Raw genomic sequence first — 12781 nt, 5'->3', positions numbered from 1 at the left:
TAGAGACACAGAATGACCACAAAGCGCTCATAGACACAGAATGACCACAAAGCGCTCATAGACACAGAATGACCACAAAGCGCTCATAGACACAGAATGACCACAAAGCGCTCATAGACACAGAATGACCACAAAGCGCTCATAGACACAGAATGACCACAAAGCGCTCATAGAGACACAGAATGACCACAAAGCGCTCATAGACACAGAATGACCACAAAACGCTCATAGAGACACAGAATGACCACAAAGCGCTCATAGACACAGAATGACCACAAAGCGCTCATAGACACAGAATGACCACAAAACGCTCATATAGAGACAGAATGACCACAAAACGATGTAAAACGACCACAACGTGACAAAAAAGAAGCAAAACAGTCACAAAAAGACACAGAGAGTAATGCAAAAAATACAAGAGTTATACAAGAGAGATACAGATAAAACAACTACAAAGAGACACATAGCAATTACAGAGACACAAAACGGCCACAAATGGGACACAAAGAGACACAACATTAGTACAAAGAGACCGTAAGCGACAAAAAGTGACGAAACAGAAACAAGTTACAAAAATATGCAAAACAACCCAAAAAAAAGACCAAAAAAAGAGACACAAAATGACCACAAAGAGTTAAAAGATGTACGATGAAAAGACACAAAGAGACAGAACATTAACACAAGGGAGATAAAGTCAATAAGAAAAGACAAAATACTTTAAGAAAATTGGCAAAATAACTACAGAGACTCTATAAAGTCTTCCTTTACAGCACACATGTTGTTGTATTTATCTGCTATTTATTAAATACTTGACAGATTGAGGTTAAGTATTTTCTTTTAAATAAATAGTTTGAGTATTTCTGTGCATCATTAACATGAAACAGTCCTCTGCTGACACCGTGTGGTCGGTACTGGTCATAACACCTTGAATCTGCACCTGAAGCATCGAGTGGAGCTGCAGGTCAGAGACAGGTGTAATAAAGCATCGAGTGGAGCTGCAGGTCAGAGACAGGTGTAATAAAGCATCGAGTGGAGCTGCAGGTCAGAGACAGGTGTAATAAAGCATCGAGTGGAGCTGCAGGTCAGAGACAGGTGTAATAAAGCATCGAGTGGAGCTGCAGGTCAGAGACAGGTGTAATAAAGCATCGAGTGGAGCTGCAGGTAAGAGACAGGTGTAATAAAGCATCGAGTGGAGCTGCAGGTCAGAGACAGGTGTAATAAAGCATCGAGTGGAGCTGCAGGTAAGAGACAGGTGTAATAAAGCATCGAGTGGAGCTGCAGGTAAGAGACAGGTGTAATAAAGCATCGAGTGGAGCTGCAGGTCAGAGACAGGTGTAATAAAGCATCGAGTGGAGCTGCAGGTCAGAGACAGGTGTAATAAAGCATTGAGTGGAGCTGCAGGTCAGAGACAGGTGTAATAAAGCATCGAGTGGAGCTGCAGGTCAGAGACAGGTGTAATAAAGCATCGAGTGGAGCTGCAGGTCAGAGACAGGTGTAATAAAGCATCGAGTGGAGCTGCAGGTCAGAGACCGGTGTAATAAAGCATCGAGTGGAGCTGCAGGTAAGAGACAGGTGTAATAAAGCATCGAGTGGAGCTGCAGGTCAGAGACAGGTGTAATAAAGCATCGAGTGGAGCTGCAGGTCAGAGACCGGTGTAATAAAGCATCGAGTGGAGCTGCAGGTAAGAGACAGGTGTAATAAAGCATCGAGTGGAGCTGCAGGTCAGAGACAGGTGTAATAAAGCATCGAGTGGAGCTGCAGGTCAGAGACAGGTGTAATAAAGCATCGAGTGGAGCTGCAGGTAAGAGACAGGTGTAATAAAGCATCGAGTGGAGCTGCAGGTAAGAGACAGGTGTAATAAAGCATCGAGTGGAGCTGCAGGTAAGAGACAGGTGTAATAAAGCATCGAGTGGAGCTGCAGGTAAGAGACAGGTGTAATAAAGCATAGAGTGGAGCTGCAGGTCAGAGACAGGTGTAATAAAGCATCGAGTGGAGGTGCAGGTCAGAGACAGGTGTAATAAAGCATCGAGTGGAGCTGCAGGTCAGAGACAGGTGTAATAAAGCATCGAGTGGAGCTGCAGGTCAGAGACCGGTGTGATGATAGTTTCATACGAGACGTTACGACTGAAGTATTGGAGCTCAAACTAACTACTGTCTTCTTCCAATGAATTCAAGTGGTAGAAAAACAACCAATTACATCTTTGCACGTTGCTAAATAATTCTAAGTGAGGAGATTAAAGTTGCACAAATAGAAATGTCACTCAATGTCAAACTTACCAACCAAAAAGAGACACAAAATGATAACAAGACAAAAAAGACAACAACAAACAAAAGACACAAAAAAAGAAACACAAAATAAACAAAAGACACAAAATTACAAAGAAAAGACACAAAATGACTAAAAAGAAACACAAACAACTACAAAAAGGCACAAAATGACTAGCAAAGTTAACAAAATTAGTAAAAAGAGAAACAAAACAAACAAAAGACACAAAAGTTAAGTTTAGAACATTTTATCATATATATATATATAGGTTTTTGTTGGGTCTTGTTTCTCCATTATGGAAGCCCTGCTTATATATTTTCTATGTCGGGTTAAAACAAAATCTCTAATATTTGTCATTCTGTGAAACTGGTGGGATTGATGTCTAAGTCTAACCCTAAATCTAAACCCTAACCGCTAACCCCTAACCATGTCCAACCCTAAATCTAAACCCTAACCCCTAACCGCTAACCCTAACCGCTAACACCAACCGCTAACCCTAACTGCTAACCCTAACACTCTAAACTCAGCAGTAAATTACCAAAAGGGTATTTTCCTAAAGTGAATTAAAAATGAAAACATTCACTTTTCACATCTCCCTGAACACATCGGAGTGGAAACATGGATATAATGTGTTTACCTCACTGACACCACTGAGAGAAACACAGCCTCGGTAAAGCTCGAACAACGGCCAATTAACAGAACAAATCTTATTATTAAACTTTGATAACAATCAGGAAAAGCTCCAGCTTAATGGGTTTTTCACTGTTTTAATTAGATTTAAGTGTGAAATTAAGGGTACATTTAATAAAGAATATTTTTTTTAAAGGGATTCATTTCTATGCTTACAGTTAATCTCTTTTCAGGCACTTTAATTAAACAAAAATAGGCATTTGTCTCGTGGGCAGTTTTGCTTTAACGTTGAACAAAAAAATAAATAAATGTAGATAAATCTGATGAAGGCGCTGTTCACTTCTATGGCAGCGCTGTTCACTTCTATGGCAGCGCTGTGCACTTCTATGGCAGCGCTGTTCACTTCTATGGCAGCGCTGTTCACTTCTATGGCAGCGCTGTTCACTTCTATGGCAGCGCTGTTCACTTCTATGGCAGCGCTGTTCACTTCTATGGCAGCGCTGTGCACTTATATGGCAGCGCTGTTCACTTCTATGGCAGCGCTGTTCACTTCTATGGCAGCGCTGTTCACTTCTATGGCAGCGCTGTGCACTTCTATGGCAGCGCTGTTCACTTCTATGGCAGCGCTGTTCACTTCTATGGCAGCGCTGTTCACTTCTATGGCAGCGCTGTTCACTTCTATGGCAGCAAAACAGAAACACTACGCAGCGGCAGGAAGTTGTCAAAAGTGAACATCAGAACAGTAAAGGAAACAGGAAGTCTACAAAATAAAAGCCCTAGTTAATCTGAGAGGGACGTTCACTTCACAATAACAGCAGACAAAAGCTGAAACTGACAGTTTTAATGAAACTTCAAAATCCAATTAAAAGTTCCATAAAAAGTCTTTAGGTGGTCTCGAACATCTTCTTCCTGTCGGCCTTATCCTCGATGTTCTTACGCCAGTCGCCCGCCGCCTCTGCAGGCTGCAAGAAACAAGACAAAAATCACCGTTAAAAAAAATAGACAAAATGGTGTCTGAAATCTGCCTAGCAACAGCGAGGACAGAGAGATGAAGAAGGGACAAGGGAACATTTTATTTTTGTGTTTTTAAATTTGGTTTTGTTTTGTCGTGTTTCTCTATTACAAAAGTATGGTGACCGACAGAGGGCAAGCGCTCTACAACGGCTCAAAAATACTTACATTAGGAGAAACAACAAAACAATTACTGTTGTTGGAAACTTACCAAAAATGTTTTATTTGAACAATGTGATCACATGACTGCTTCTGATGTTACTGCAGATCTGCTGTGAGCTAGCTAGCTCTCCCTTTGCCAACTGTTTTGGTCAACTTGAGTAAAATAGCTGCAAGTCATGTGATCACATTGTTAAAATAAAAATAAAAACATTTCAGGTAAGTTTTCAACAACAGAGTCAGCTTTATAATCCTGAACGTCACCAAGCTGTATGCGTCACTCTTTAATGTCCCCTGGTCTCCCAGCTGTATGCATCACTCTTTAGTGTCCCCTGGTCTCCCAGCTGTATGCGTCACTCTTTAGTGTCCCCTGGTCTCCCAGCTGTATGCGTCACTCTTTAGTGTCCCCTGGTCTCCCAGCTGTATGCGTCACTCTTTAGTGTCCCCTGGTCTCCCAGCTGTGTGCGTCACTCTTTAGTGTCCCCTGGTCTCCCAGCTGTGTGCGTCACTCTTTAGTGTCCCCTGGTCTCCCAGCTATGCACGTCACTCTTTAGTGTCTCCCGGTCTCCCAGCTGTGTGCGTCACTCTTTAGTGTCCCCTGGTCTCCAGCTGTGTGCGTCACTCTTTAGTGTCCCCTGGTCTCCAGCTGTGTGCGTCACACTTGAGTGTTCCCTGGTCTCCCAGCTGTGTGCGTCACTCTTTAGTGTCCCCTGGTCTCCAAGTTATGCGCGTCACTCTTTAGTGTCTCCCGGTCTCCCAGCTGTGTGCGTCACTCTTTAGTGTCCCCTGGTCTCCAGCTGTGTGCGTCACACTTTAGTGTTCCCTGGTCTCCCAGCTGTGTGCGTCACTCTTTAGTGTCCCCTGGTTTCCCAGCTGTGTGCGTCACTCTTTAGTGTCCCCTGGTCTCCCAGCTGTGTGCGCCACTCTTTAGTGTCACCTGGTTTCCCAGCTGTGTGCGTCACTCTTTAGTGTCCCCTGGTCTCCCAGCTGTGTGAGTCACTCTTTAGTGTCACCTGGTCTCCAGCTGTGTGCGTCACTCTTTAGTGTCCCCTGGTCTCCCTGCTGTGTGCGTCACTCTTTAGTGTCTCCTGGTTTCCCAGCTGTGTGCGTCACTCTTTATTGTCCCCTGGTCTCCCAGCTGTGTGCGTCACTCTTTAGTGTCCCCTGGTCTCCCAGCTGTGTGCATCACTCTTTAGTGTCACCTGGTCTCCAGCTGTGTGCGTTACTCTTTAGTGTCACCTGGTCTCCCAGCTGTGTGCGTCACTCTTTAGTGTCCCCTGGTCTCCCAGCTGTGTGCGTCACTCTTTAGTGTCCCCTGGTCTCCCAGCTGTGTGCGTCACTCTTTAGTGTCCCCTGGTCTCCCAGCTGTGTGCATCACTCTTTAGTGTCCCCTGGTCTCCAGCTGTGTGCGCCACTCTTTAGTGTCACCTGGTCTCCAGCTGTGTGCGTCACTCTTTAGTGTCACCTGGTCTCCCAGCTGTGTGCGTCACTCTTTAGTGTCCCCTGGTCTCCCAGCTGTGTGCGTCACTCTTTAGTGTCCCCTGGTCTCCCAGCTGTGTGCGTCACTCTTTAGTGTCCCCTGGTCTCCCAGCTGTGTGCGTCACTCTTTAGTGTCCCCTGGTCTCCAGCTGTGTGCGTCACTCTTTAGTGTCCCCTGGTCTCCAGCTGTGTGCGCCACTCTTTAGTGTCCCCTGGTCTACCAGCTGTGTGCGTCACTCTTTAGTGTCCCCTGGTCTCCAGCTGTGTGCGTCACTCTTTAGTGTCCCCTGGTCTACCAGCTGTGTGCGTCACTCTTGAGTGTTCCCTGGTCTCCCAGCTGTGTGCATCACTCTTTAGTGTCCCCTGGTCTCCCAGCTGTGTGCGTCATTCTTTAGTGTCCCCCGGTCTCCCAGCTGTGTGCGTCACTCTTTAGTGTCCCCTGGTCTCCCAGCTGTGTGCGTCACTCTTTAGTGTCCCCTGGTCTCCAGCTGTGTGCGTCACTCTTTAGTGTCCCCTGGTCTCCCAGCTGTGTACGTCACTCTTTAGTGTCCCCTGGTCTCCAGCTGTGTACGTTACTCTTTAGTGTCCCCTGGTCTCCCAGCTGTGTGCGTCACTCTTTAGTGTCCCCTGGTCTCCCAGCTTTGTGCGTCACTCTTGAGTGTTCCCTGGTCTCCAGCTGTGTGCGTCACTCTTTAGTGTCCCCTGGTCTCCCAGCTGTGTGCGTCACTCTTTAGTGTCACCTGGTCTCCAGCTGTGTGCGTCACTCTTTAGTGTCACCTGGTCTCCCAGCTGTGTGCGTCACTCTTTAGTGTCCCCTGGTCTCCCAGCTGTGTGCATCACTCTTTAGTGTCCCCTGGTCTCCCAGCTGTATGTGTCACTCTTTAGTGTCCCCTGGTCTCCCAGCTGTGTGCATCACTCTTTAGTGTCCCCTGGTCTCCAGCTGTGTGCGCCACTCTTTAGTGTCCCCTGGTCTCCAGCTGTGTGCGCCACTCTTTAGTGTCACCTGGTCTCCCAGCTGTGTGCGTCACTCTTTAATGTCCCCTGGTCTCCAGCTGTGTGCGTCACTCTTTAGTGTCCCCTGGTCTACCAGCTGTGTGCGTCACTCTTTAGTGTCCCCTGGTCTCCAGCTGTGTGCGTCACTCTTTAGTGTCCCCTGGTCTACCAGCTGTGTGCGTCACTCTTGAGTGTTCCCTGGTCTCCCAGCTGTGTGCATCACTCTTTAGTGTCCCCTGGTCTCCCAGCTGTGTGCGTCACTCTTTAGTGTCCCCTGGTCTCCCAGCTGTGTGCGTCACTCTTTAGTGTCCCCTGGTCTCCAGCTGTGTGCGTCACTCTTTAGTGTCCCCTGGTCTACCAGCTGTGTGCGTCACTCTTGAGTGTTCCCTGGTCTCCCAGCTGTGTGCGTCACTCTTTAGTGTCCCCTGGTCTCCCAGCTGTGTGCGTCACTCTTTAGTGTCCCCCGGTCTCCCAGCTGTGTGCGTCACTCTTTAGTGTCCCCTGGTCTCCCAGCTGTGTGCGTCACTCTTTAGTGTCCCCTGGTCTCCAGCTGTGTGCGTCACTCTTTAGTGTCCCCTGGTCTCCCAGCTGTGTGCATCACTCTTTAGTGTCCCCTGGTCTCCAGCTGTGTGCGCCACTCTTTAGTGTCCCCTGGTCTCCAGCTGTGTGCGCCACTCTTTAGTGTCACCTGGTCTCCCAGCTGTGTGCGTCACTCTTTAATGTCCCCTGGTCTCCAGCTGTGTGTGTCACTCTTTAGTGTCCCCTGGTCTACCAGCTGTGTGCGTCACTCTTTAGTGTCCCCTGGTCTCCAGCTGTGTGCGTCACTCTTTAGTGTCCCCTGGTCTACCAGCTGTGTGCGTCACTCTTGAGTGTTCCCTGGTCTCCCAGCTGTGTGCATCACTCTTTAGTGTCCCCTGGTCTCCCAGCTGTGTGCGTCACTCTTTAGTGTCCCCTGGTCTCCCAGCTATGAGCGTCACTCTTTAGTGTCCCCTGGTCTCCCAGCTATGCGCGTCACTCTTTAGTGTCCCCTGGTCTCCCAGCTGTGTGCGTCACTTTTTAGTTTCCCCTGGTCTCCCAGCTGTGTGCATCACTTTTTAGTGTCCCCTGGTCTCCCAGCTGTGTGCGTCACTTTTTAGTGTCCCCCGGTCACCAAGCTGTGTGCGTCACTCTTTAGTGTCCCCTGGTCTCCAGCTGTGTGCGTCACTCTTTAGTGTCCCCTGGTCTCCCAGCTATGCGCATCACTCTTTAGTGTCTCCCGGTCTCCCAGCTGGGTGCGTCACTTTTTAGTGTCCCCCGGTCACCAAGCTGTGTGCGTCACTCTTTAGTGTCCCCTGGTCTCCCAGTTGTGTGCGTCACTCTTTAGTGTCCCCTGGTCTCCCAGCTATGCGCGTCACTCTTTAGTGTCCCCTGGTCTCCCAGCTGTGTGCGTCACTTTTTAGTTTCCCCTGGTCTCCCAGCTGTGTGCGTCACTTTTTAGTGTCCCCTGGTCTCCAGCTGTGTGCGTCACTTTTTAGTGTCCCCTGGTCACCAAGCTGTGTGCGTCACTCTTTAGTGTCCCCTGGTCTCCAGCTGTGTGCGTCACTCTTTAGTGTCCCCTGGTCTCCCAGCTATGCGCGTCACTCTTTAGTGTCTCCCGGTCTCCCAGCTGTGTGCGTCACTTTTTAGTGTCCCCCGGTCACCAAGCTGTGTGCGTCACTCTTTAGTGTCCCCTGGTCTCCAGCTGTGTGCGTAACTCTTTAGTGTCCCCTGGTCTCCCAGCTGTGTGCGTCACTCTTTAGTGTCCCCCGGTCTCCCAGCTGTGTGCGCCACTCTTTAGTGTCTCCCGGTCTCCCAGCTGTGTGCGTCACTCTTTAGTGTCCTCTGGTCTCCCTGCTGTGTGCGTCACTCTTTAGTGTCCCCTGGTCTCCAGCTGTGTGTGTCACTCTTTAGTGTCCCCTGGTCTCCCAGTTGTGTGCGTCACTCTTTAGTGTCCCCTGGTCTCCCAGTTGTGTGCTTCACTCTTTAGTGTCCCCCGGTCTCCCAGCTGTGTGCGCCACTCTTTAGTGTCTCCCGGTCTCCCAGCTGTGTGCGTCACTCTTTAGTGTCCTCTGGTCTCCCAGCTGTGTGCGTCACTCTTTAGTGTCCCCTGGTCTCCAGCTGTGTGTGTCACTCTTTAGTGTCCCCTGGTCTCCCAGTTGTGTGCGTCACTCTTTAGTGTCCCCTGGTCTCCCAGTTGTGTGCGTCACTCTTTAGTGTCCCCCGGTCTCCCAGCTGTGTGCGTCACTCTTTAGTGTCCCCTGGTCTCCAGCTGTGTGTGTCACTCTTTAGTGTCCCATGGTCTCCCAGTTGTGTGCGTCACTCTTTAGTGTCCCCTGGTCTCCCAGTTGTGTGCGTCACTCTTTAGTGTCCCCTGGTCTCCCAGTTGTGTGCGTCACTCTTTAGTGTCCCCCGGTCTCCCAGCTGTGTGCGCCACTCTTTAGTGTCCCCTGGTCTCCCAGCTGTGTGTGTCACTCTTTAGTGTCCCCTGGTCTCCGTTGTGTTTGAGCTTCTTGCAGCATTTGGTTTCTGTTGCTTTTAGTAAACGCTGCGCATGTCTCCTCAAGTTGCTGAATGTTCTCTAAATGCTGCATGTGTGTGCCTCACCTCCTCTTTGACCTCCTTCTTGACCTGCTTCAGACCTGCTCTCAGGTCCATGTTCACGGTGTGTTTTGAGCCCAGAAGAGCTTTCAACATGGCGTCTGCAGACATTCGGACTTTCTTCAGAGCGGGCTTCTTCACGCCGCCCACATCCACCATTTTGATCCTCAGGTCTTCAATCTATCAACAAAACAACACATTTTATTACACATTCTCAGGGGTCCTAACAGACACACTCGAGATGGATGCAGAAGACCCAACGGCATTTCATAAAAATACATTTGGGAGTAGGGTTGCCAACTTCCAGAAATGGAAAAACGGGACACAGGAATGTGTCCCCCTCGCGCGTGCGCGCAAAGATTTTCGGGTTTCTGGCAGATTTAGTTACTTTTTTTTGTTACTTTATTTCGGTTTTAAGGTTAGGGTTATATTATTTAATTATTTTGGGGGAGCCAGCCCCCTAGGGTTCGAAACCCCCCAAAAACCCTCAAAATGCATAGAAAACGATGCATACCTATAACACAATACAAACACAATGGTCTTACACCTGCATTAGGCTACTACATCACATTGTCCATCAGCATGTTCAAATCGGATAGGTGGGCACTAGGGACATCTGGGCACCTCGATGTACAATTGGCTATTTTGTCCAAAATGTTAAAAAATAAATATTTGAAAAATGGTATTAAGTAATGCAAAGTATACAGGATGTGAACATGCACGGTACATCATTATTAGACTTTATGTTATCCTTCAACCAACCATTTTCCCATCAATCCACACACACACACACACACACACACACACACACACACACACACACACACACACACACACACACACACACACACACACACACACACACACACACACACACACACACAGAAGACCCGAGACAGATCTCCACTCACAGGCTTTACCCAACTGTGTTTTTCTTCCACTGTTTGTTGTAAGACACAAGTCTTTTCTTTTTAGAAGGGCCCAGAACCACATCCTCTCTCTCTTCTCCTCTTTCATTATCACCTCCTCCACCGGCAGCGCTCATTTTCCCACACGACTGAACAGGCTGACATGCCACACAAACAATGATGCCGCGCGCGCGGCCCACCGGAGAAAATCTCACACACACAAGTGCGAGCATTGTGCCCGCCCTGTCAACTGAGCAGTCCTAGTGCCCTTCGGATACAGCACACAAACACACAGGCACGCAGCCAGACACACTGCATTGCGCGCAAACAGAAAAATATTTTTTATTTTTCCCTTTACACGGGAATCCGGGACAAACAAAGTCCCGTACGGGACACGCCCCTTTTGGCTCAAATACGGGACGGTTGGCAACCCTATTTGGGAGCCATGTAATTTAAGAAAACACAAGGATGATAACATGACGAACTTTCAGAAAACATGACGAACTTTCAGAAAACATGACGAACTTTTAGAAAACATGACGAACTTTCGGAAAACATGACGAACTTTTAAAAAACATGACGAACTTTCGGAAAACATGACGAACTTTCGGAAAACATGACGAACTTTCAGTAAACATGACGAACTTTCAGAAAACATGACGAACTTTCGGTAAACATGACGAACTTTCGGTAAACATAACGAACTTTCGGAAAACATGACGAACTTTCAGTAAACATGACGAACTTTCAGAAAACATGACGAACTTTCGGAAAACATGACGAACTTTCGGTAAACATGACGAACTTTCAGAAAACATGACGAACTTTCAGAAAACATGACGAATTTTCGGAAAACATCACGAACTTTCGGTAAACATAACGAACTTTCAGAAAACATAACAAACTTTCGGAAAACATGACGAACTTTCAGAAAACATGACGAACTTTCGGTAAACATGACGAACTTTCAGAAAACATGAAAAACTTTCGGTAAACATGACGAACTATCGGAAAACGTGACGAACTTTTAGAAAACGTGACGAACTTTTAGAAAACATGACGAACTTTTAGAAAACATGACGAACTTTCTGAAAACATGACGAACTTTTAGAAAACATGACGAACTTTCGGAAAACATGACGAACTTTCGGAAAACATGACGAACTTTCGGAAAACATGACGAACTTTCAGAAAACATGACGAACTTTTAGAAAACATGACGAACTCTCGGAAAACATGACGAACTTTTAGAAAACATGACGAACTTTCGGTAAACATGACGAACTTTTAGAAAACATGACGAACTTTCGGAAAACATGACGAACTTTTAGAAAACATGACGAACTTTCGGAAAACATGACGAACTTTCGGAAAACATGACGAACTTTCAGTAAACATGACGAACTTTCAGAAAACATGACGAACTTTCAGAAAACATGACGAACTTTCGGTAAACATGACGAACTTTTGGTAAACATGACGAACTTTCGGAAAACATCACAAACTTTCGGAAAACATGACGAACTTTCGGTAAACATAACGAACTTTCAGAAAACATAACGAACTTTCAGAAAACATGAAAAACTTTCGGTAAACATGACGAACTTTCGGAAAACGTGACGAACTTTCGGTAGACATGACGAACTTTCAGAAAACATGACGAACTTTCGGTAAACATGACGAACTTTCGGTAAACGTGACGAACTTTCGGAAAACATGACGAACTTTTAGAAAACATGACGAACTTTCAGTAAACATGACGAACTTTTGGAAAACATGACGAACTTTCAGAAAACATGACGAACTTTCGGTAAACATGACGAATTTTCGGTAAACATGACGAACTTTCGGAAAACATGACGAACTTTCGGAAAACATGACGAACTTTCGGAAAACATGACGAACTTTCAGAAAACATGACGAACTTTCGGAAAACATGACGAACTTTCGGTAAACATGACGAACTTTCGGAAAACATGACGAACTTTTAGAAAACATGACGAACTTTTAGAAAACATGACGAACTTTCGGAAAACATGACGAACTTTCGGTAAACATGACGAACTTTCAGAAAACATGACGAACTTTCGGAAAACATGACGAACTTTTAGTAAACATGACGAATTTTTATAAAACATGACGAACTTTCAGAAAACATGACGAACTTTCAGAAAACATGACGAACTTTCGGTAAACATGACGAACTTTCGGAAAACATGACAAACATTCAGTAAACATGACGAACTTTTGGAAAACATGACGAACTTTCAGAAAACATGACGAACTTTCGGTAAACATGACGAACTTTCGGTAAACATGACGAACTTTCGGAAAACATGACGAACTTTCGGTAAACATAACGAACTTTCGGAAAACATGACGAACTTTCAGTAAACATGACGAACTTTCAGTAAACATGACGAACTTTCGGAAAACATGACGAACTTTCGGTAAACATGACGAACTTTCGGTAAACATGACGAACTTTCGGTAAACATGACGAACTTTTAGAAAACATGACGAACTTTCGGAAAACATGACGAACTTTTAGAAAACATGACGAACTTTTAGAAAACATGACGAACTTTTAGAAAACATGACGAACTTTCAGAAAACATGACGAACTTTCGGTAAACATGACGAACTTTCGGAAAACATGACGAACATTCAGTAAACATGACGAACTTTTGGAAAACATGACGAACTTTCAGAAAACATG

General features: G+C 46.3%; 1 protein-coding gene across 2 annotated transcripts in view; it reads right to left on the bottom strand.

The window, feature by feature from the left end:
* Window positions 1-3722: 3722 nt before the first annotated feature.
* LOC117550678 (troponin I, fast skeletal muscle-like) overlaps window positions 3723-12781 on the bottom strand; it is a 16801-nt gene continuing 7742 nt past the window's right edge. For both annotated transcript variants that reach the window (XM_034223162.1, XM_034223163.1), the window contains exons 6-7: window positions 9161-9334; window positions 3723-3858 (exon numbers count right to left, since the gene is read on the bottom strand). In XM_034223162.1, coding sequence (XP_034079053.1) covers window positions 3781-3858; window positions 9161-9334 — 252 coding nt within the window. In that variant the 3' untranslated portion in view covers window positions 3723-3780. The remainder of the gene's footprint in view (window positions 3859-9160; window positions 9335-12781) is intronic.

This window comes from Gymnodraco acuticeps, unplaced genomic scaffold (assembly GCF_902827175.1).
Source record: "Gymnodraco acuticeps unplaced genomic scaffold, fGymAcu1.1, whole genome shotgun sequence".
Lineage (NCBI taxonomy): Eukaryota > Metazoa > Chordata > Actinopteri > Perciformes > Bathydraconidae > Gymnodraco > Gymnodraco acuticeps.
This window is presented reverse-complemented; position numbering and strand designations above follow the sequence as displayed.